This window comes from Cyprinodon tularosa, unplaced genomic scaffold (genome assembly GCF_016077235.1).
Source record: "Cyprinodon tularosa strain WSP-4 unplaced genomic scaffold, ASM1607723v1 ctg160, whole genome shotgun sequence".
NCBI classification, from domain to species: domain Eukaryota; kingdom Metazoa; phylum Chordata; class Actinopteri; order Cyprinodontiformes; family Cyprinodontidae; genus Cyprinodon; species Cyprinodon tularosa.
Window position 1 is genome coordinate 1,811,194 of NW_024038438.1, and position 23,070 is coordinate 1,834,263.

Here is a 23,070-nt window from a genome sequence, read left to right on the forward strand (position 1 = left end):
GAGTTTCTAGTTTCCATGGCTCATTATTTCCCCTGATCTGTTTTAAAAACAAACAGCAGGAGGTGGAATGTGAACGGTTACCAACATGATACTGGTAAACTCTCGGGGCAAAAAAATGAAACCAAGTAAAAACAGTTCAGTATCTGGACTGCAGTGATAAATCTTCACAACAACATGTCCTGGATGACAACATATGTTTTTCACAAGCACTAAAAATCCAACTCCATTGAGCTTTCCAGTCTTCTTAACCTCCGTCTGATCGTACGGTGAGAAAGCTAAGCAGAGATGCACCGGAGATATGATCCTGAAGCAGCAGGTCAGTAAAACCCATAATGGTGCATTTCTGATATTCTGGTTAGAGCTTGGAGTTCTTCTCATTTTTTCCTAAAGATCTAAAATTGTCCATTATGATTGATAGAAGGGACATCCTATATTTCCTGCTCCTCATCCCAGCGGCTCCTTTTCGAATCTGCTGCTACTTCTAGAAGTAGCTGAAGTATTATTCAAGCATTAGAAATATGAATGTCCTGCTCATAGGCGTTAAAAGAATAAAACACCCTACTACTCCTATTAACTCTTCCCTTTGCAGAAACAGATTGTTCTCCTGGAATAATGTGTTTTATTGTTCTATGTACTAGATTTTCTTAAAAATACATACATATTGGAAAATATTTACATATTGCTTCATATAGGCTGTGGTTTTATGCGATGGCTCTTATACAAAATAAAAAAGTAATCAGAACTAAAACGTTATGTTGATGGGGTTGGCAGGACTGACTGGATCCTGAAATTCACATCAACTATTGTCCACATTTCATGTCACGCCCTCTAACACACTTCACAAAGCACATAAAATCAGACCATTCCAAAAACCAGAATAAAAAAGGCAATTTTTATTAACTCCAAAGTTGTACAAAACCAGCTGGTAAGAAATATATCTATATATATATATAACTTTACCAAAAATAGAAATTAGGTTTATAACATTAGAATAGTTGGCCACATAAAGTTCCACTGTGAGAAGTTAACCCATTTAATTGAAACATATAGAAAAAGCAGAAAAATAAACGTTTGTTAATGAACTGATAAAGACTTACTGGTTGATCCATTACAAGGGGGATGTAGCAGAATTTGTTGTGACTTATGATGAACGTGTCTTAGCTTTTATGTTCCTATAGTTAGGTGGGCTTGACGGTAAGCATAATTTACAGACCTGCAGTGCAAATGTTTTCCCTTAACAGACCCACATGATAAAAGCATCAGAGGTGTCTATGCAGCTAAAACAGAACTCTGCAGAGTTTTACTGGAGGATTGGCTTTCTAAGAAATCACAACGACCTTTATGTAAACACAATCTTATAACATCCATCCTGGAATAAAAATAGGAGCAAAGTTATTCAACTTGGTCAATTCGGTTGTTGGTTGAAGATAATATTTAGCAGATTTTAATGTCTGCTATTCTTATGAGATCTAGTTCCTTGTGATCTGCACCTTAAACACAGCAAATTTGTCCTTCAATTCCATTTGTAAAGTTTCAGCATCTTCTCTGTAAGCGAAGCCAGATAGTTTTCCCCATTTACAGAAAAGGGGCTAATGTCCAACACTGCGAGGTCAGCTGGAAGCTGCTGAAGCAGAGTGCCGCTTCCTGCATCCCACACCTGAAAAGAAGCACAACCATGAATGATGCAAAGCATAACACCACATTAAAACAATCAGCCAGTAGAGTTTGAACAGGACAGACCCAAATGATGACAATAGATCAGCCATATCATACAGGGTAGTTCTATTTTATGTAAATTATAATTTTCTAAAATGGAACTCTGTTTCAATAAACGACAGCAGTGTTATTTAAAAAGTCCTGATTGAACAGAAAGTAAAGGCATATTATACAATAAGTTTAATCAAATCACACAAACATCAGTTAAAATGTTTTCAACCCAAGAACACCAAGAAGATGGAACGGAGTCACTGACAGGTGACTATTTTGCCAAAAGTCAACATTTAGAGATCAACGGACGCATCTGCTCTAACAAGCCAAAACAACTGTTTACATTCGATAAGTAAGTAAGTAATGTTTATATATATAGCACCTTTCACAGACGGAGTTCACAAAATGCCTCACAAAAATACAATACAAATAAAAATACATTTACCATCACAGAAGACATGGTTATAAAAAAAATCATAATCTAGAATTAAAATGCTTTCTTAAAGAAGTAGATTTTCAGTTCAGCCTTAAAAAACATCAACAGAATCAAGTTAGTGCAAGGAAAGCGAAAGATCGTTCCAGAGCGCCGGGGCGTCTGTCTGAAAGGAGCGATCTCACCTGGTCCTGGACCAACAATATGGCGCAGCACTGGTAATAGGGATTTAGACAGATCACACTGGTGACATCATCGATACTAAAGCGTGGATTATACTTCTGCAACCGCACATATCAAATGTCGCTTGTGTCTGGTTGTAGGGTTGTCAAAAGTATTGATACTCAAAAAAGTATCGATACTTTAAAGTTGTATCCGGATACAATACTCATTTTCAAAAGTATCGATACAGTGCTACCACCAGTGGCACCTAAACAGCCATTCATTTTCTGCGCAGATTAGAGGAAAATGCACTTTCTGAATACTGTGTGACTGAATAATTCTGTGCACTTTTTGGTTTCAGACTTTTTTCTGTAACAGGTGCAGCTACTGAGAATTATTTTATAACTGGTTTGGCTAGTGTCATTTATTATGTGTGTAAAGCATAGCCAAGGAAGGAACACTTAATTTTAATTTTATAAGTTTTTTTATCAAGCTTGCTTAATATTGTGCACAGCATACAACCTCAAAATATTGTTTATTGTATTGATCTATTTATTGTATTTTGTTTATTCATGAAAAAATTTCTGTTGAATATTGGAGTCGTTGTTTTTATCCTTGTGGTATTGAAAATGACATTGAGTATCGAATATTTTCCTTAGTATCGGTATCGAGTTGAAAAGTTTAGTATCGTGACAACTCTATCTGGTTGCGAACCAGTTTCGCTAGTATGCTTCTGCAATGTCGATGTGGAATGTCTAGGGATGCACAGCAGCTTTCAGCCAAAGCGCAATGGGGAGCCTATTCAAAAACTCACGAGAACTTCTTCGGCGGCGCCGGTGGAAGTGTTTATTTTCCAAAACAACATGTCTGAGGCATCGTACAAGTGGTTGTACTTCCTCGTACCTCCTCGATAAACCTTTTGTCCTGGTTATCCATTGTTGTTATTACTCCTTGGTAGGGTTGTCACGATACTAAACTTTTCAACTCGATACCGATACTAAGTAAAATATTCGATACTCAATGCCATTTTCGATACCACAAGAATAAAAACAAAGACTCTAAAATTCAACAGAAATATTTTCATTACTAAAAAAAATACAAGAAACAAATAAAAAAACAATATGCTGTGCGCAATATTAAGCAAGCTTGATAAAAAAACTTACAAAATTAAAATTAAGTGTTCTTTCCTTGGCTATGTTTTGCACACATAACAATGACACTGGCCAAACCAGTTAAAATAAAATAATTCTCAGCAGCTGTACCTGTTACAAAAAAAGTCTGAAACTGAAAAATGCACAGAATTATTCAATCACACAGTGATGAGAAAATGCATTTTCCACTATTCTGCACTTTAGATGGCTGTATCGATACTTTTGAAAATGAGTATTGTATCCGGATACAACGTTTCAGTATCGATACTTTTTTGAGTATCAATACTTTTGACAACCCTACTCCTTGGTTTTTAAAAACGGCGCCTCCCGGCCCCAAATCGAGAAGGATGACCACACAGACAGCTGGAAAGGAATACCAAGGACCAATAAAAGCTGCTTTTTGTCTGCGCACTTACGCCTGAGGTCTGTGCGGGTTTGCGACCATCCGAAGTGTAGTCAGGAATTTTTTTGAGGTGCTCCACGACGGCTGCAGAGCCTCTGCGCGGGGGGAGTGGTCACGCACAGAGACAGATTTGACGGTTGCAAAGGCTATGTGTCAGAATTATAAATTGGCCTTAACCCAGTGTGATGCCTTTGTAATTAAGCAAGACTAAAAAATAGCTGTGCTAGCCAATTCAGAGACAGAGGCAGAATCTGAATGAAATAGAAGCTCAAAGAAACAATACAGTACAAATCAGCATATCAGTGACTTTAAAATGAAACTTTCAATATGTACTGATGAAGGTTCTCAGTCATCCAGGTCAAAGTCATTCCGTAAAAATTCAAAAAATATCCACTGGACTTGGTTTTCAAGATTTGAAGACGTTTCGCCCTTAATGGCAATCCCCCCCCTTAATGGCAATCCCCCCTTTAACGACCGACCCCTAGAATCATAGACAGGTTCAGATATTACAGGCTAACGATGGAACTAACGACCCATTCATCGGTTACCATTGCTTGTTTCCAAGCGATACAAGGCGTTGTCTATATAAGACTCAAACTCACTGCGGATCCAGACATTTGAATTGAGAAAGCTTCCTGGAGAGGTGGCGAAACGTCTTCAAATCTTGAAAACCAAGTCCAGTGGCTATTTTTAGAATTTTTATGGAATGACTTTCAATATGTAGACTTTGTCAAAAATATGTGTGGGACAATTGATTTAAATTTGATTGGGGCAGCAATGGGGTGGTGGTTAGCACCATCACCTCACAGCAAGAAGGTTCTGGGTTCGAGTCCCAGGAGAACCAGGACCTTTTCATGTTCTTGCTGTGTCTTCGTGGGTTTCCTCCGCAGTGAAAAAACTAGCATGTTTGGTTGACCGGACATTCCAAATTGCCCTTAGGAGTGACTGACTGTGTGTGGCCCTGCGATGGACTGGCTTTTTTACCCGGAGCACAAGTGCTCCCAGATGACAACATTTAGGGGCACGAAAAATTTTTTAGGAGCACCATGAATTATCGTGAATAGCACAACTTTTTAAATTAAAATAACCTGGGTAATAATTCAAGTTTGACTTTCTTTTTCCAAACAGGGAATCCCAGTTACCTTCCTATTCCTGCCCTTTGCAATATGTACAGAACATAAGGTTGTTTAATTTGGTTTTTAAGGAAGAATAATTTAAGAAATCATAATTTCAGCTGATGATGGTAAAAAAAGTTATTTATTAAGATGTTATAAAATATTGCTTGAATTTATAATTAGGGGGAGATACTCAAGCAATACATGACAAATGAATCAAATTGTGATTTTGGTGATGATAAATATGATGTTAAGAAAAGTATTGTGTGGACTTCGAAAGAAGTTTGGCCTATAGGTCTTGTGGTATTTATCTGACAGCTCATAGTCATGGCTCATCAGAGGGATTAAATAACATTACATTTTTTTTAATGCTTATAGTGAAGTCATTGTTTAATATATGATGTCACCATCCCATCACCATCCAGCAGACGTCAGTGCAGCGCTTGTTTCCTGATATAAAGTTATTGCATAACATCAGTCATCCAATTGAATATAACAGTGGGCACGTTTACCATATTAAGTAGCTGGAATGAGTCTTTAATATTTAGTAAATCACCTGCCTCCAGGACCCTTTACTTTGGACCTGCCGCTACCCCTGGCAACCCCATGTTATTAACTGTCAAGACTAGCTGTCAGCATTTCACAATAAAAGCATGGGAGACCATCAATTGTTGTCTTATTTCTTAATGTATTATTAATAATTGCTGCATTACTGCTGCTGTTGAATAAAGTTATTCTGTAATATATATTGATAATTAATTACAGTTCAGCCATTCCTAATACATATAAAAAATTAGTGCACAAACACAGAGACTTACCAGGGTGGACTTGGAGGCCTCATCCCCAGCACAGACCAGCATGCCATGTCCGTCTGGATTCCTGAACACCGTGTTCTTGGTGAGCAATTTGCAGGATGAACCTGCATTAAATGTCTGCACAGGAGAACAGGAGCAGCTGGGCAGCTGGCTTGAGTCCTGTTGAGGGGTGCGAGTCAGTGCCATCAGGACGCATCGTAGAGTCGGATGAGAGCGTCCTGCAGCATAGATAACATTTAATTACACACAGCCTTGAGCTTAAAAAGAAAACACTCTCAGGTCACAACAGTTCACACGACCTGCATCCAGGTTTTTCAGTGCTTAGTTCTGTTTAATCCATGGATTAATCCATTGATTAATGGCCCTAGATCTGACCATCCAAAATTATGAAATCAAAATGCATGTTGTTAACTGGGTTTTTTCAGTGTTAATTGTCTAAATGTAATATTTTTTGTTACGTGGCTTGGGGTGACATCAGCTGAAATTTGCCACTTAATCAACGTGATTGAAGATAAAACTGATAATTTGTTCAGTTGCATGGTTCTAGCAGCAGTGTCTAATGATTGTAACATAGAGATGGGGTCTTACCAGGCCGGTATGTGACCAGACAGTGTCTGCTCTCTGTCTCCACTTGGATATCTGTGCAGCCACCACTCTCTAGAGGCAGCATATGGGGTGTGTATGTGGTCTCATTCATCTGCTCCCAGAAACAAGCACCCTCCAATGATCCGGCAATAAGTCCACCACAGGGGAAAGAGCTAGATGCCGCCCGTGGTACATAGCACAAAGATGCAACTGGGCACCTAGAAACACCAAAGATCCATAACTTTTGCCTCAATAACAGACAGAAGTGTAGTTGTAATAAAAAGATGTTAAATTCTACTGCTTCATCAGCAAGATAACTAACTGGAAGAGAAGTTTTTACCTGGATCGAAGAGGTTCCAGCTCATGAACGTGTGTGCTGGTATCTCTGGTGTCATAAACCAGCACCGAGCCATTGCTTAGACCAGCATAGACATAGTTACTATTATCCAAAGACCAGCAGCAGCTCCATACAGGTTTATCCGTTTTGTAGGTCTGAACCACCGTGTTGGTAAGTAAACTGCAAAACAAGTGTTTCTGATTAAAGCCACGACAATAGATGTTTAGAATGACTGAACCAGAAAGAGAATCCTGTTGAAGTAGTTTCAACTTCAGTTTAACTCTCTGGATTTCCCTTAACTTATCTTTGCCTGTTGTTTCAAGTAAAGCTCCAGTATTAATCTAATACTACATGTACAGAGGAAAGAAAATGTTTCATTGTTTCACTACAAATGTTTTCTAACTGCAAAGGATCTTGCTGATGCTAAATCTAAAAAAGAAAAAAAATAATAATAATAATGTAAACATGGTATTGACAAAGATATAAATCTCTTGCTTTGCAATGCTTTTACGTTTTGATAGGTTATCAATATGATCTCCCAGATCAGCTTCTCTGATTGGTTGATGTGTCTCGTTGAGCATTAAAAGTAAAAAATTTTAAATTCCAGCAGCTGCTGCTTGTGTTGCGCGTCAGAAGCTCATGAGGCGCAGCTTGGACTTCATGAGAGGCGCTGCAGGACGTTTTGATGCGCCATGATGCAGGCCAACCATTGAGCTTCCATTATGTGCGCCGTAAACGTAGCATAAGAGTCCTTATCAATTTTCAGAATACAGATTGAGCCTCGCTGTCAGATTTCCTGCTATAATGATATTTTGTCTGGGTCTTTTACGGAGGTTTAGGAACACCAAGCTCTATATACATCAGTGTAATTCAAAGCATCTGTAAAGTGGGTGTAAGCAGTAAGAAACCATTTTTATAAGGTACTATGGTGAAAGGCTTACCTTGTTAGTTTAATGGTGTTGTCTAGCGCAGCAGATAAAAGCAGACTGTTGTTCTCCCTGCTGAAGGACAGACCCCTTATCTGTTTGCTGTGGATTGGAACATACTGACTAGCTTTCATGTTGACCAAGCTCACCTTTTTCACTCCACAACCTAATGGAGAATAAAAAGATTTAAAGGAAACATTATTTCAGAGGAGTTCAATTAGAGTACTAAGCTCTAATATCAAGCTTTGCACTGTGATTCAAAGTGCAAACTTAAATAAATGCAGGAAAAGAAGGAATTTGTATAACAGCAACTGGTTTAGATTTTGACTAACATTTTATTTCAACTGATACCCATTTCACCCCTACTATAAAGCCACATTAATGCATTGAGACCTGTCACAGTAGATACTATAAATAAACAGTTACACTATAATTAAGCACAATGGTGAGATCATCAATACCAAAAAACTAAGTTTAAAGGGAAAATGTGTTTCTTTTTTCAGTTTAGAAAAGCAGGAAATAGCAAAAATGACTTCAGTCAAGAAAATGCAAAAGTCATTTTAAGGAAGACAGAGATGTTGAACAAGTTCTATAAAACTAAAAGAAGCAAATGCAGCAAAACACATTCAGTAAAATAAACTCATTAGAAAAAAAATAGGAAATGAGAAAGTTACCTGGCACTAGTGTGGAGTGAGGGGATGGCTGCGAGGCAAGCAGACAGCACAGAGGTTCACAGTAGGACAGAACTCTGCAGCCACCTGCCTGAGACACCAGCACCGCCTTAGAGAAGCTGTACTGTGAGGTCCTGGAGCCCTCCAGCCTCTGAGACAGGCTTAACAGAGGGGAGAAGGAAGAGGAGCATGAGGGGGAAGCCGAGCTTCTTCCTGTCTGGGCCATCAATGCTTTTAGTTCCTATAAAAAGTGCAGACAGATGTGCAGGTTTAAAAAACAATGTGGCTGCAACAGAGAAAAATATGAGGGTAATTCTATTGGGTAAGCCATAAAACCTTTAATTGGACTTTCTACAGAATCTAAAACATGGATCAGCTGTTATTGTGCTTTAAGTTATCTGCTAAGACCCCGTCATTTATTTTTGTAGGCTCCAGTATGGTTTTATTTTATTAATAATTATAAGTAAATACAATATATGGTATTTATACCTGCAGCTCTTGCTGCGCCTGTCCATATTTGCTGGTGACGGCCTGAAACTTCAGTTTATACTCAGCTGATTCCAGTTCAGCTTTCCTCCTCAGAGATTGCTCCAGCTCCAGAGATCTGAACACAGACACACACGAGCTTTACAATTTCACCGATATATAAAGATGACATGGCATGAACATTTGCAGCATAGACTTCTTTAAGCATTTATTGTTGGATTTTTAAAACTGGCTCTTAAATCATCTTATTTCAGGTAAGATCAATAATAAAATCTGATCAACAGGATATAAAAATAATGTTATGCAGGTTACCGCATGTAGATGTTATGGATAGTTGTAACGATGAGTCAATATGTTTTTCTTTAACACTTGCCACTGCCAGATTGTATCCGAAAACAATTCACCAATGGCCAGGGGTAGCTAAGAGACAGCTTGTCTTTATGAAATTATGTCAAAAATTTATTTTGAGAGAGGCAACTGTGATCCTCACTTGTTTCTACTCTTACATCTTAAGTTACCGTTGAAACAAAGAGTCAAATGTTTACCTTTTTAAACGCTCTTGCTCAGAGTTGTCCAGGGCTCTCACTTTTGGAGCATACAGCAGCACAATGTCAGACGGCTTTGCTTTCTTGTTGCACTAAAAAGAGAAAACTATTAAATGCTAAAAAGATGAAAGCCTGCAGTTGTATTATTGTTTAACTGATTGACTTTCCGCTGAGCTGCATTGGGGTTACTCACTTGTGGACATTTACCAGCTGAGCCCTGAGCCTTGAGCCAGCGCTGAATGCAGGTCTTCCCAAACAGGTGTCCACAGCGCAGAGCAGAGAGCCTGTGTTCCCCTGCAGTGGTCCATGCCTCAAAGCAGATGGTGCAAGTATCTCCTTCCGTGTCGCCGCTGTTAGATGTTAGGTCTGATGACTGGGCTGCAACGGCTGGCTGCAGGTCAAAATGATTCATTTCAAAACATTTTGGTGGATGCATAAAATAAATATTTTCTACAACTGCACAGAAAGTTGATTTAAGGTGGAGGTATGCACTGGTAATGGCATTGTTACTTTGGCATTACTGTTAAAACTAGTGTTGCGCCAATGCCATTTTTTGGCCCGATACCAGTACCTGGCTGTGCAGTATTGGCCAATACCGATACCATCTGTTTGAAAGTGATGTGTGTGTGTGTGTATATATATATATAAATAAAGAACTGCATACTACTTGGATGTAAAATAATTTCCAATATGGCTTTTTCAAGCCATGTTGGCAGACTAATACAATGTGAGTTCAGTAGAAGCTTGTATTGCCTACCTGGAATGGGTGACAATAGTTGAGTAAACTTTTGGCTCTCAAAATGGTATCTGTATCGGCTAGTACCAACAAATAGGGCACCGATAACATTTTGAGAGCCAAAAGATTATTCAACTATTGTCACCCATTCCAGGTAGGCAATAAAAAACTTTTTATTGCTGGATTGTGGCCCCGCCCAATACTGGTATCGGTGCAACACTAGTTAAAACTGAATGAAAATTCAATAGGGTTACACACACACAAATTATTTTTCTCTATCCTTGTGGGGCCTTTCCATTGACTTTCTTTCATTACCAACACATGTCTACAGCCCAACCATAGACCTTTCCCCAAACCTAACCATTACGGCTACATGCCTAACCCTAACTCAGTTCACATCTTAGTCCTAAACCTAAAACCTAAGCCTAAAGCATCAACTGTACCCCTGCATTGCAAAAAAAAATCTAACCTAAATACGTCATTTTTTTCTTCAATTAAGTGCATTTTTTCTTGAATTGAGGAGGTGAGACACTTTACCAATGGAAAAAGACTATTTATATTCATAATAAGAAAAAACAATTGCATTGTCTTATTTCAAGTGCATATTATCTAATCATCTTATAAAAATACTTATTCCATTGGCAAATCCTCTTATTTAATTATTCAAACTACACTTAAGATATTTTTACTTATTTCTAGATCATTTTTACAGTGTGTCTCTGTCTGTCTCCACAAATACAAATCCGCTCAACTACATTGGGCTTAACTAGCATTTCTATCAAACTCAAAACTCTCCAAATAAAGGCATTGGGTCGAAATATTTTACATAAGTAGTACCTTTGGTTCTTCATTATGAGAGCCCGTCCCTCCACCTTCTGCTGCTAAAACAGCTTCTGTGCGGCCTATAAATACAGTTGAAAATTAGATGAGTAAAGAAAATCATAAATTACAAGATAAAAGAAAACAGAACTCAGATTACTCATATTAATATCACTTTTTAAGCACAATCAACATCATGGTAATAAATCAATTCCATCAGGCTTACTTGTGTCTCTTGCTTCTTCTTGGTGAGACTGTTGTGTGGAAGCATTGGGAAAAGGACTGGCAGATGGTATAGGTACAGGGACCTCCATCCCAGCAGCTGGCCTTTCTTCTCTTTCCTCCTCACCCTCAGACTCACTGGCATCAGTAGTGCTTCCTGACTCTGGCTGAGCAGTACTGGCAGCTGGCGCTCGCAGCAGGAAGTCTGGAAACCCTCGCGAAGGTGCTGCAGTCTGGCTGGGGTAGTGGACCCTAAGACCCTGCCTGCAACACAAACACAGATTCAACACTGTACCAATGCTTCGGACAAAACCCAACAGCTGGGAAAACAAGTCTAACTTTCACTACCTGCGGGACCTCCTTATTGGAGCCCCCTGAATGGTTGAAGGCACAGCATAAGCTCCATCCACAGTTCTCTGACTGAAGGCCCAAGTGGCAGGAAGCCTGAGTGGTGATTGAACTGCCTGCTGTGCTGCAGAGCTGTCATCCTCGTCATCCTCCACCTCAGTGCTGCTACCAGAATCTGAGATGACAATTGGCACATCAGCATCCTCAGCGCCATCAACAGCTGAATCTGCAGCTTCTGGCCGCTCACCATTACCACCCGGTGGTGCCGAAGTAGAGTCCATCTCCATGGCCTCCATCTGAAGAAAGTAGCAGAAATAAAAGTGAGGGATTGTTCACAATTTTTAATGCTTATAGTGTGCAGTCCCATGCAAGTAAAAGTGTAAATCAGCTTGTATACACTATATATTTACTAGCTATATATCCACACCAGAGTGTACACAACAACACATTAATTCAATTCCTGAACCCCTGACAACTTTCTACCAGTGAAATATGGTGCATGTTCACGATTCTCCACGGTATCTCAATGATCGTGGTAAACTTCACATTCTGCTCAAGCAGACGGTTAACTGAACCCGGTCTACAGTAATCGTTGCCTGACATTTTATGTCCAGATTTTTGCAGGAATAGCATGTCCAAGTCTGACCCTTTTGAGTGCATTTTATGAACCATCACTCAGGCGACCAGAGATACAAGCATGCATTTAATTGGTAAAAAAGTAAACAAGGAAATAAAGGCAAGTGGGAAGCTCCCTGTGGAGATAAAGCAAAAGAAAAATCCAAGATAAACTGTAAAAAAGCTCAAAACAATATTTGATTCTAGAGAGATAAGACTTGGATAGTAATTAAAATACCGCCTAAGGATTGGTTTCCAAGGATTTCAATTGCGATTATTTTTCACCAGTATTAAGATTCAATTTTGATTTTTTTGTGTTTTACAGCTACCTAAAGGGCTGGAGTGAAATATTTTAATCACCTTGACAACAGCAGACAAGGGAGACGACATGAAGCAGAAGATGGACTCTGGTAGCGTTATGCCCGTGCGAGAGGAGCCAGATGCCGGTTCGACACGTTTGGAAAACATGCGTTAAACGGCTATTTTCAGTGGTAAAGAGGCTTATGATGACAATGGCTGCGTATTTGTCTGCCGGTTTGATAATGGTGGATCTGAGTTTATCTAGAGCCCATTTTTCCTCTGTTATAGATGTTGCTGATTCTGGTTGTGGTCCGACATTTTGCAGCTCCCTATGATTTCATACTAATAGCTGTAAGAAAAAAGGATGCTTTTTATTGGGTGGTGGTTCCCACAGTAAAGCTGGTTTTAAGGGTCGTGGTCACTGGTCTATTAAATCAACACAGTCCATCTGAGTTTGACATTTTATCCTACAATTAGCGAATTTGTCCCCCTAGTGGGAGTTAGAGGTAAAAATTAGTTACAAATAAAAAAGTAAATTGATTAATTACAAATAAAAAAGAAACTAGTTAACTATTATGCTTTTACTACATCAATAACAATAAGCCTACAAACATTGGAGGGAAAACTTCTATAGCAGAAGGTAAAAACGGAGGCTGATGTAATCAAAGACAAGGGTTCTATTGAAGAGATGCACTGGTATCCTTTTCCCCCTTAAGGAGGAAATTAATTAGCATCAACCCCAAACCAGCCCGATGAAAGACCGAGCTCAGGTCAGCAGGGGGCGCTGTTCTACAAGGAAAATACACAGGAAGCATTATACCTCAAGTTACAGAAACCACTAGTAGATGGATTATTTTAATAGTTGATTTTGATCAGAACAATTTATATAATAAACATTTATGGCTTAAATAACCAAAAACAAAATATCAATTTATTTTCAACAATAGAAAATAGGACCATACTTCTATAATCCTTATTCCCTTCAGCTAAAGTTATATAGGGAGGGAATTTTAAAGCAGTAATGGATAAGAACAAGGACAGTTGGCCACCGAGAAACCGAACATCTAACTTAGAACCATCGGTAATAGAATGGATCTAACTGATATATGGAGAAATAAACATTTAGAAGACAATCTCCACACTGACAAGGACAGATCTCCATAATCCCGTTTTGAGTTCTGGTTGATTTTTTCAGACGTTGTAAATAAAGTGATAAGCTCGGAGATGAACCATAAATCCTTTACAGACCTCAAGGTCATCACTGTCAAAGTAGACGCCGAATAAACTCACCATAAAAACAGCGCAGATTATTTGAAATAATCAAATTTAATGAAATCTTGCTAGAAAACCAAGAATTCCAAACAGCTGCCCTAGAAATCATTAATAAATACTGGACTAAAGCTAATTCACTCAAAAATAATGACATTTGAAATCTAGTCAGTTGCTATAACCGTCTCACGAATTATTACACAAATGACAAAAGGAATATTAGTCATCTAAAAACAAATGGAAATATTGAAGGACACAAAGAAGATTAAGAATACTCAATTGGAAGTAGATACAGTTAATGAAAACAAGGTCAGGAGTGCTTTTATTAGATATAGAAGGAAATGGCTACAACAAGGAGAAAAGTATTTATTTAAAGGAATAGTACACCCAAAACATGATTAGCCTTCATTTTCTACTCACCCCCATGCTGAACAACACTCTGGAGTACTTTTTCGATATCTCAAATGCATCTGGAGATCTGGGAGGCTTCTTGCTGTCTGCTGACATTCAAATAATGGAGGTCCATAGCGCCCGAGAAAGAAAGGTCCATAAAAGTCCACAAAAAACGTGTCAATATTCCTCCATACTGCTCGTCCAATGTATTCCAAGTGTCCTGAGTGGGTAGCGTCCAGAATTTACTCGAAACGAAGTCATTTAGAATGTTTTTAGAGCATAAACAGTAGTTTATAGGATTTCCTAAAAGCGCATTCACGAGTCTACGGAAACCGCGGCAGACCAAACCAGATGAAAGTGCGCATTCAGCGTCTGCTCTGCCAATAATGCAAGCGTAGAAGAAGAAATGTGCTGTTTACCTGTGCAAAGAAAGAAACAACGAAAGAAAAATGTCTGAGGACTTCAGTGTTGAGGAAGAGCATGAGTTCTTTGCCGAGCTGAACGCGCACTTTCGTCTGGTTTGGTCTGCCGCGGTTTCCGTAGACTCGTGAACGCGCTTTTAGGAAATACTATACACTACTGTTTATGCTCTAAAAACATTCAAAATGAGTTTGTTTCGAGTAAATTATGGACGCTACCCACTCAGGACACTTGGAATACATTGGACGAGCAGCATGGAGGAATATTGACACGTTTTTTGTGGACTTTTATGGACCTTTCTGCCTCGGGCACCATACACCTCCATTATTTGAATGTCAGCAGACAGCAAGAAGCCTCCCAGATCTCCAGATGCATTTGAGATATCAAAAAAGTACTCCAGACTGTTGTTCAGCATGGGGGTGAGTAGAAAATGAAGGCTAATCATGTTTTGGGTGTACTATTCCTTTAACCTAGAAAAAAGAAACTTTGAGCAATCATTATTAGGAAAATTAAAATTAATGATGCACTTATTGAGGATGACAGAGAATGTCAAAATTTAGAGAACGAAGAAAACATGGATATATTCCTTAAAGACAAAAATGAAAATAAAAAAGTAATTGAAAACCCTCTTAATTCACTGTGTGATCAATAAATTAATCTTAAAGAAATTAAAGAAGGTATTTGGCTCCCTGTAGCTCAGAGAATAGACTTTAAAATCCTTCCATTAGTCTATAACTCATTGAATGGATCAGCGCCTCAATACATAACACATTTGTTGGCAGCCTCCCAGACCACTCAGGTCTGCTAGTTCCTATCTACTCTGCACACCCAGAACTAGAACCAACCATGGAGAAGCAGCATTTAGTTCCTATGCTCCACTGAGCTGGAACAAACTTCCAGAAGGCTGTAAAAGTGCTGAAATCCAAAGTTGTTTTAAGTCAAAGTTAAAAACACATTTGTTTAGAGCTGCCTTTGACTGTTGAAGTTAAACTGCTAATTGCAGTATTAGTTTCAGGTTGTGATTCGAATGAGGGAGTGGCAGCCTAGTGGTTAGTAGGGGTGAGTATCGGCACGGGTGTTGCGATGTGATATGCATTGCGGTACTTGGATCACGATCCGATATTATCACAATATTGCTATGTCACTATATATAACAATATTTTTCCTATCAAAATTAAATGTATAGATAAAAAAGCCAGTGCTGTGTATTTTCATCAGAAGATATTGATTATTTAGTTATTTGGTTATTGAGGCCTGAGTCAGTCCACGTTTTCCACTCTGAGTGCTTCAACTACAGATATGGAGCTGCTCCGCAAAGCTAAAGGGCTTCACAGTGTCACCTGATAGAGTGGTGGTGCTGAGGTAGTCAATTTCCCCTCAGTTTTAGCTAAAAATGTTTTGTTTTGTTAGGAACTGAAAGATCGATATATCAGGCAGCCAAAAATCACAATATATTGCCAAAACTTTTTTTTCTCACACCCCTAGTGGTTAGGGCATTGCGCTTGGAATCCAGAGGTTCTGAGTTTTAGCCCCACTCCCACAGACTGCCACCCTGGCTCCCTGAGCAAAGGCCCATAATCCCCACACTGCTAAATGCAGAGAGTTTGTGTGGTTGCTCTATACTTGTGACAGTGTCAAGAAAATAAAAGCTAGGGGGAAAAATAGAACTGTTGCTGCTCTATAGGAAATATTACTTCCATATAACCATCCATTTTTTTATCCATTCATTTTATCTCACATTTAATCCCAGTTGGGGTCGTGAGGGGTTCTGGTACCTATGTCCAGCTGTTTATGGGCGAGAGGCGGGGTACACCATGGACAGGTCGCCAGTCCATCGCAGAGCAACACAGCAAAAAAACAACCATTCACATATAAGGAGAATTATGAGAAGCCAATTAACCTAACAGTCATGTTTTTGGACTCTGGGACGAAGCTTCAGTACCCGGAGAGAACCCACGCATGCTCAGGGAGAACATGGAAACTCGGGAATCGAACCTGGAACCGTCTTGTGGTTACGGCACTGAGTAGCCACATTATTTAATACTTTTTCATATAACTAAATAAACTAATTCCAAACCAAAAATTGACAACTTTCTCCAAGAACCTTTTAGTTATAATTCAAACATCAAAAATGAAAATGAAAACAATTTTTAACAAACTTAGAGTCCCTGACCAATGGATGTTACACCCCCTTGTACGGGTATATACCCTCTGTCATTTATGTTTTCTTTTATCTTTACAGCTTTGTGTTTATTGCCCTCAATGTAATATTTTAGGTTTTATATCATTTATTACTGTTTAAAAAAAAAGAAAATATGTTAAACCAGAAAAAATGGTGCAAAACCGGGTTTATAGCTTTCACTGTAAAATTTGCTATTTTGTGTCTTCGTTTTATTTTACATTTACAATAATAATCTCTGGTATGGAAAGTAGTTAAAAAAGTGCGGACATTTTTGTGCGCGATTTTTGCATCGCGGCACCCGTAGTCCCTGCTGCCACTGAGCTCTGCGGCCATTCTCTCAACAAACCGCGCTAATACCGAAGCCTGCAAGCTAAGATAAAGCTAACAACTGCAAACATAGACATCTTTTCACTTGCATCGAACACACGCGTCACGTTAACATGCCAAACGGGTTATTTTTATGGTTTCTCCATAATTTTAACTAAAATCTATGGGCGCTTTTCCCATGTTTACCAAGCATATAGTTATAGCTATAGTATGTTATACCGATCATCCTCCTAAATAATGCTTCTGACAGCGGTAAACATAAGCAGTGAAAAAATATCATATGTTACAATACAAGTAATGGAGCCTACATGTATAAAAACGCTACATTTGATTAATTAGTTAGTTATTTAGCAGGCTGCTATTAACAGTCGTTGTGTAACCGTTAGCAAAACAGTTCACAGTCAAACACTTACCATTAACAGTAGCTGTCCCAGCTCCCAATAACTACACAGTGTCACATGGCTAACCACCATATAATTTTAGCTTATTATGTCGCTGTGGGCTAGTGGTTATTTTTTTGATCCATACAACAGTAAACACGCTGGTCAAAAGTCGAATCTCCCGGCTCAGCTGAGTTATACCCCAATCTGACCCGGAAGCACATTCAAGCACCACCAACGCGTTTGTGTGCGCCCAGACATACATCCGGTGGGAAACTGTTTTGGTTTTTTTAGGCCCAAGCAGCTAAGCGCTGCAAAAGCCTATTTTGCTTGAATCCCACGCCGCCTCCTTACCAACTTTTAACTATCAAGTGCATTTCGCAAAAAAGCCACACCCAAAGCTTTGGAAGGCCCCTGCAACAAATTTATTTATTTATTTATTTATTTATTTATTTATTTATTTATTTATTTATTTATTTATTTATTTATTTTAACATATAAATTTTTTTTAATAAAAAATGAAAGAAATTAACTAAAAATAAGGAAAAAAATGAAAAAGAAACAAAAAATACTGAATGTTAGAACTGTAACTATACAGTCATTTGTTTACAGCACTTTCTTTCATCACAATGCTTTTATCACTCCTGCTTACCTTATCAAGCCTGCAATTTAAAAAAAGGAAATAGTCTAGAGAGCTGTACTTAACGAAATGTAGTTTTTGTTTAGACTTGTGTGTACAAAAAGTCAAATAAAATCTGTCTAAGTCTCTAAAAAAGGGAAAGCAGTCATTGCTATGGCAACACAGTGACGCTGTGTTCGTGGCTATAGCTCTATACCGCAGGTCAACAGGATTGATTGATTGATTTACTTTACTGATCTCACTCTGGAGTAATGTAATCGTTACATCGGCTCAAATAGTCAAAAAGAAAAGAAGGTGCCAAAGGAAGAAAAAGGTGAATGGGGGTATATTCAGTATAAGTGCGTCCACATTAAACAGGATTATTATACAGGGCCATTTACTCAATGGCACAGTGGGTAGCACTGCTGCCTTGCAGCAAGAAGGTTCTAGGCTTGATTCCCGGCACGAGGTGTTTCTGCATGGAGTTTGCATGTTCTCCCTGAGCATATGTGGGTTCTCTACGGGTACTCCGGCTTCCTCCCACAGTCCAAAAACATGACTGTTAGGTTAATTGGCTTCTCTAAATTCTCCTTACAGTAGGTGTGAGTGTGTGATAGTTGTTTGTCTCTATGTTGCCCTGCAAAGGACTGGTGTTCTATCCAGGGTGGACCTCACCTCTCGCCCGTAGACAGCTGGAGATAGGCACCAGCACCCCTCACAACCCCACTTGGGATAAGCGTGACGGAAAATGGATGATGGATATTATACAGGGTTATTGCACAGGGTATTTACATGGGTATTTATATAGATGGATATTTTAATATATATATATATATATAGCTTTTGCACAGGGTATTAAATAGTAATTGCACATTAAACATTGCACAAGTTATTGCCATTGTAGTGTCGCATTGTAGAGTCAGGTTGCAGCAGGGAGAATGACCTGTGGTAGTGCTCCTTTTTACAAACAGGGTGTAAAAGTATTTCACTACAGTCTGGTGTAGGGGGTGTGCAGTGTTGTCCATAATGGATGTAAGTTTGGACAGCTCACTCCTCTCAGCCACTTCCTCCACTGAGTCCAAAGGTCAGCCGAGAACAGAGGCGGCCTTTCTCACCAGTTTGATCAGTCTCTTTCTGTCCCGCCCAGCATAAGATAGGGTAGAGGAGGGCCGATGCCACCACAGAGTCATAGAAGGGTTTAAGCAGGGTCTGCTCACTCCAAAGAATCTCAGCGTCCTCAGAAGGTGGAGGCGGCTGAGAGCAGCCATTTGCAATAAAAAAATCTTTATTCCTTTTCCTAACTTGTGATTTTCTGTCAGTGTGACGAAGATGCAGAAAAATAGCGGAAATTAATTTTGAATGCATGCCACCAATTCGACGTTACACACGCTGCCAAATTCCAGCGTGCCTGCACTAATGCAGACTCACTATTTAAGGGCTGAATGGTCCACTCGCCCTACCCGCTACGTGGTTTGGGTCAGCCCTTATTGTGGCAAACCTTCTTTGGGAACGCACAAAGGGAGGGTTGGTCCCTAGGGGCCCGTTTGGCCAGTTTCAACCTTTTTTTTCTTTTTAATAGAAAATGAACAGTATACAAAGACTCGTTGAGGTGGAAGCATTAAAACATGGGTGGAAAAAAGTAAAACATGGGGCTAAACCTAAGAACAGATACATTAAGAGTAAGGCCAATGAATAAAAATAAGAGCAAGATAAGGAGAAATACAGGCAGTTACTTTTTTTTTGCAGAAACATATTTCAAATGTTTCAATGAGGTATGAAACAGTTTAAATTGGTTAAGAAAATAAATCGAACAAGGAGTAGAACCTCTCAATTTACAGCAATGTATATTATATCTGAGCAAGAAAACAATATCTACCATATCGGATATTTCACTATCAAGGTCATCAACATAGTACAGTATGTGGGTGATGGTTATTTCTGGGATGTCCTCACTTTTAAGGGACATCTATTCGTTAATGTCTACAGTTTAAAAGAAAGAGGACAGGAAAAAAATAGATGATTAAGGGATTGATCTGGACATTCACAAAAGGCACTGCATGATAAATCAAATTTAAATCTTTTGAGAAAGAAATCTGCCATTGGGTGAATATTGTGAGAGATTCTGAAACAAGTCTCTTTCACCTTTGGTGTATCTGGCCATTTAACACTCTCTCAAATATAGGCAAATTCGTTTTTGACAAAAAACTATTATTGTACTCATTAAACAATTATGAAGCTGAAGTTGGCTTCCGAATCTGGAAATGTATAAATGGCGATTCCACTTAATTTTTCCATACCTTCCACTGCATCTTTAATTTATAAATAAAAAAATACCTAGACACGTCTAACCTGTATTAGATTATTTCAACTACTAGTATAATAATTTAAACCCGGGATTTGTGAAACCTTTCTCTGATTTGTGAAACTTCAATAAAGTTTTTAACACTTTTGTTTAGTGTCCATGTCACACAAATCAGAGAAAGGTTTCACAAATCTGACCCTGGTTTTTATTATTCTGCAAGTATTTTAGAATAATCTAGTCCAGGTTAGACATGTCTAGTAGTTGTAGAGCCAGACCAGTTTTAGTCAGGGATTATGGGGGGGCAATCATTGGCCCCCCCATGTGGCCACCCCTATCATCTTTTCCCCCTAATAATAAACATTTTATTTTTTTATATATTAATTATTATTTTTTCATATATTCATAATTACTTGATAACAAAAAACCCTGTAGTTAATCAAACACATCAATATACTAACATTAAAGACAGAATTCATGCTCTTTTCTGAACTAGATTTTGGGTTTTATGGGTTAAAGAGAAAATTATGTGTCTCTGCAAGTCATCAGTGAAATCATAGATAAATAACAATTTTAATAAAAAGGTATTAAATAATCTATTTATGTAGATATTAGTGCTTATAAATATCAATTTTATGCAGAATGATTACTGATAAAAGTAGGAAAGTAATGAAAATGGAAAAGATGTTCGCCCAAAACTCAAACCTGAAAGAATTTTATCCACTATACCTTTTATGTAGAAAGCACAAATATTTGAATATATTCCTCTATTTGTTAGCAAATGCTTTAGGAAAGTATAGCTTTCCTTTATTTAGAAAATATGGATGTTTTGCTCGTTAATTTTCTTGTTGGAACAGTATGGACCGAGCGTGAGGTTTTGGTGCCTATCTACTTTCAGCCACCCCTCAGTGTACATTGGTTACTGCCTGGCCACCCTTATTAAAATTTTCTGGCTACGCTGGCTAAGTGTTTAAATCGGACTTTATTGAAGTTTCACAAATCAGAGACCTGGTTTTAATAGTACTTTAAGTAGGCTACTTTAAAATAATCTAATCCAGGTTAGACGTGTATGTTATTGTTTTTTGTTTTTTTATTAGAGTAGATTAAAGATTCTGAAGGTGTAGAAACATTGTTTTCCAGAAGCCAACTTCAGCTTTGTTAAATAATTTAGTTTTGAAGGCGGTAACAAGCATACTGTCCCTTTAAGAGCCGCGTGCTCTCGTCACTTCCTCCTCGCGCCCCCTCCATTGGCTCACCTCAAAGGGTTAATTATTATTGTGTCAGGTGAAGGAGCGCCGCCTGCTGATTGGTGGGAGGAACGTTGGTCGTTTGGTGCATGGCGCGTGTTTTGAAGCTGCTCTGCTTGTGGAGAAATGTCCTGGGCCGTGAGTAGTGAGGAAACAGGAAGCGATTCTTGTGGGATGGAAGAGGGAAATAGTGACAATGAAGGTTGGAAGATAGCAGCATCAAAAAATGAGAAAAAGCGGAAAAAACAGAGATCAGTTAAAGGGGAATCTAGTTCAGAACAATCCAGTGATGATCAATCCATACATTCCACAGCACAACAAAATGAATTCAAAGTCATATTCAAAGTCGTTAATCAGGCAGACTCTTTTACAAACTGGAATCCGGTTCACTTAACAAAAACCATCAATAAACTTGTTGGAGAAGTCAGAGGTGCCAGAATTCTGTACAGTGGAGACCTGCTAATTAACTGCAGAGACAGCGCCCAGCAAGGCAAAGCAATACGTATTAACAAAATTGACGGGATAAGAGTTCAGTGCAGCCTAATGGAGAACAAAAAGATCAGCAGGGGAGTCATTGGAGGAGTTCCTCTGAAAATTTCTGAAAAAGAGATTCTGGAAAACATAAGCGGTGCAAAAGTAAAAGAAGTAAAACGGTTAAAAACAACAAGAAACGGAGAAAGATCTGACAGTTTATCTGTACTAATTAAATTCGAGGAAGAGCAATTACCAAGCAAAGTATTCATCGGTTACATCAGTTACAATGTCAAAATCTACAATCCACCACCATTGAGATGTTTCAAATGTCAAAAATTCGGACACATTGCAGCAGTTTGTAAAGGGAAACAGAGGTGTGGAAGGTGTGCAGGAGAACATGAATATGGTAAATGTGGAAAAGAAGCTAAAATAAAATGCTGTAATTGTGGTGGAGAACATACTGCTGCTTATCGCGGCTGTGAAGCAAGCAAAAGGTCTGAAGAAATAAAAAAAATGAAATTTGAGCTTGGAATAACTTATGCTGAAGCTGCAAAAAGGATCCCATCTCAGTCAGAAAAACCCAAACCTACAGTTCAACACACGGCAAATTTCAAACCTCTAGAGAAATCTCCAAAAATTGATGAAGACTCACTAATTGTTAAAAAGACAAATTTTGTTCTTTTCATGGTGGAAGTGATTAATTGTACTGCTCAGACGACAAAAAAAACAGAAAAAATCAAAATAATAGTGAAGGCTGCAGAAAAATATCTGGATGTTAAAGATATGAACTGGGAGATGGTTGGAAGCATGATGGAAAGACCAATGGGACCATCAGAAACTGGCAGAGGTACGATGACCTAGAGTAAATTAAAATTATACGGGCAAATGTAATTTAGTATAATTTAGTATTATGTGGGTTTAAGTTACACAGGTTATTTTATTGTATTTTTTTTTTTTTTTTTTTTTTTTTTGGGGGGGGTGAATCGTTTCCTGTTTCCTTGCTTTACTCCATATCAGTTGGTGGCGGTAATGCACATTTCACAAGTTTGCCAACCGCCATAAAATCTCATAAGAAGAAGAAGAA

General features: G+C 38.5%; 1 protein-coding gene across 2 annotated transcripts; it reads right to left on the reverse strand.

The window, feature by feature from the left end:
* Window positions 1-870: 870 nt before the first annotated feature.
* On the reverse strand, window positions 871-17,582 carry rfwd3 (ring finger and WD repeat domain 3). Of its 2 annotated transcripts, XM_038280523.1 has the most exons (14): window positions 17,381-17,581; window positions 11,709-11,757; window positions 11,462-11,636; window positions 11,118-11,377; window positions 10,910-10,974; window positions 9,530-9,727; window positions 9,337-9,428; window positions 8,795-8,909; window positions 8,309-8,546; window positions 7,650-7,800; window positions 6,712-6,888; window positions 6,375-6,589; window positions 5,790-6,004; window positions 871-1,657 (listed from the first exon to the last, which is right to left on the reverse strand). In XM_038280523.1, exons 1-14 carry the CDS (start codon window positions 17,438-17,440, stop codon window positions 1,514-1,516), a joined length of 2,154 nt encoding a protein of 717 aa, XP_038136451.1. In that variant the 5' UTR covers window positions 17,441-17,581; the 3' UTR covers window positions 871-1,513. The 2 variants fall into 2 exon arrangements, with proteins under 2 accessions (XP_038136451.1, XP_038136450.1); XM_038280522.1 differs by having other exon boundaries at window positions 11,462-11,757; window positions 17,381-17,582.
* Between the last annotated feature and the right edge of the window lie 5,488 nt (window positions 17,583-23,070).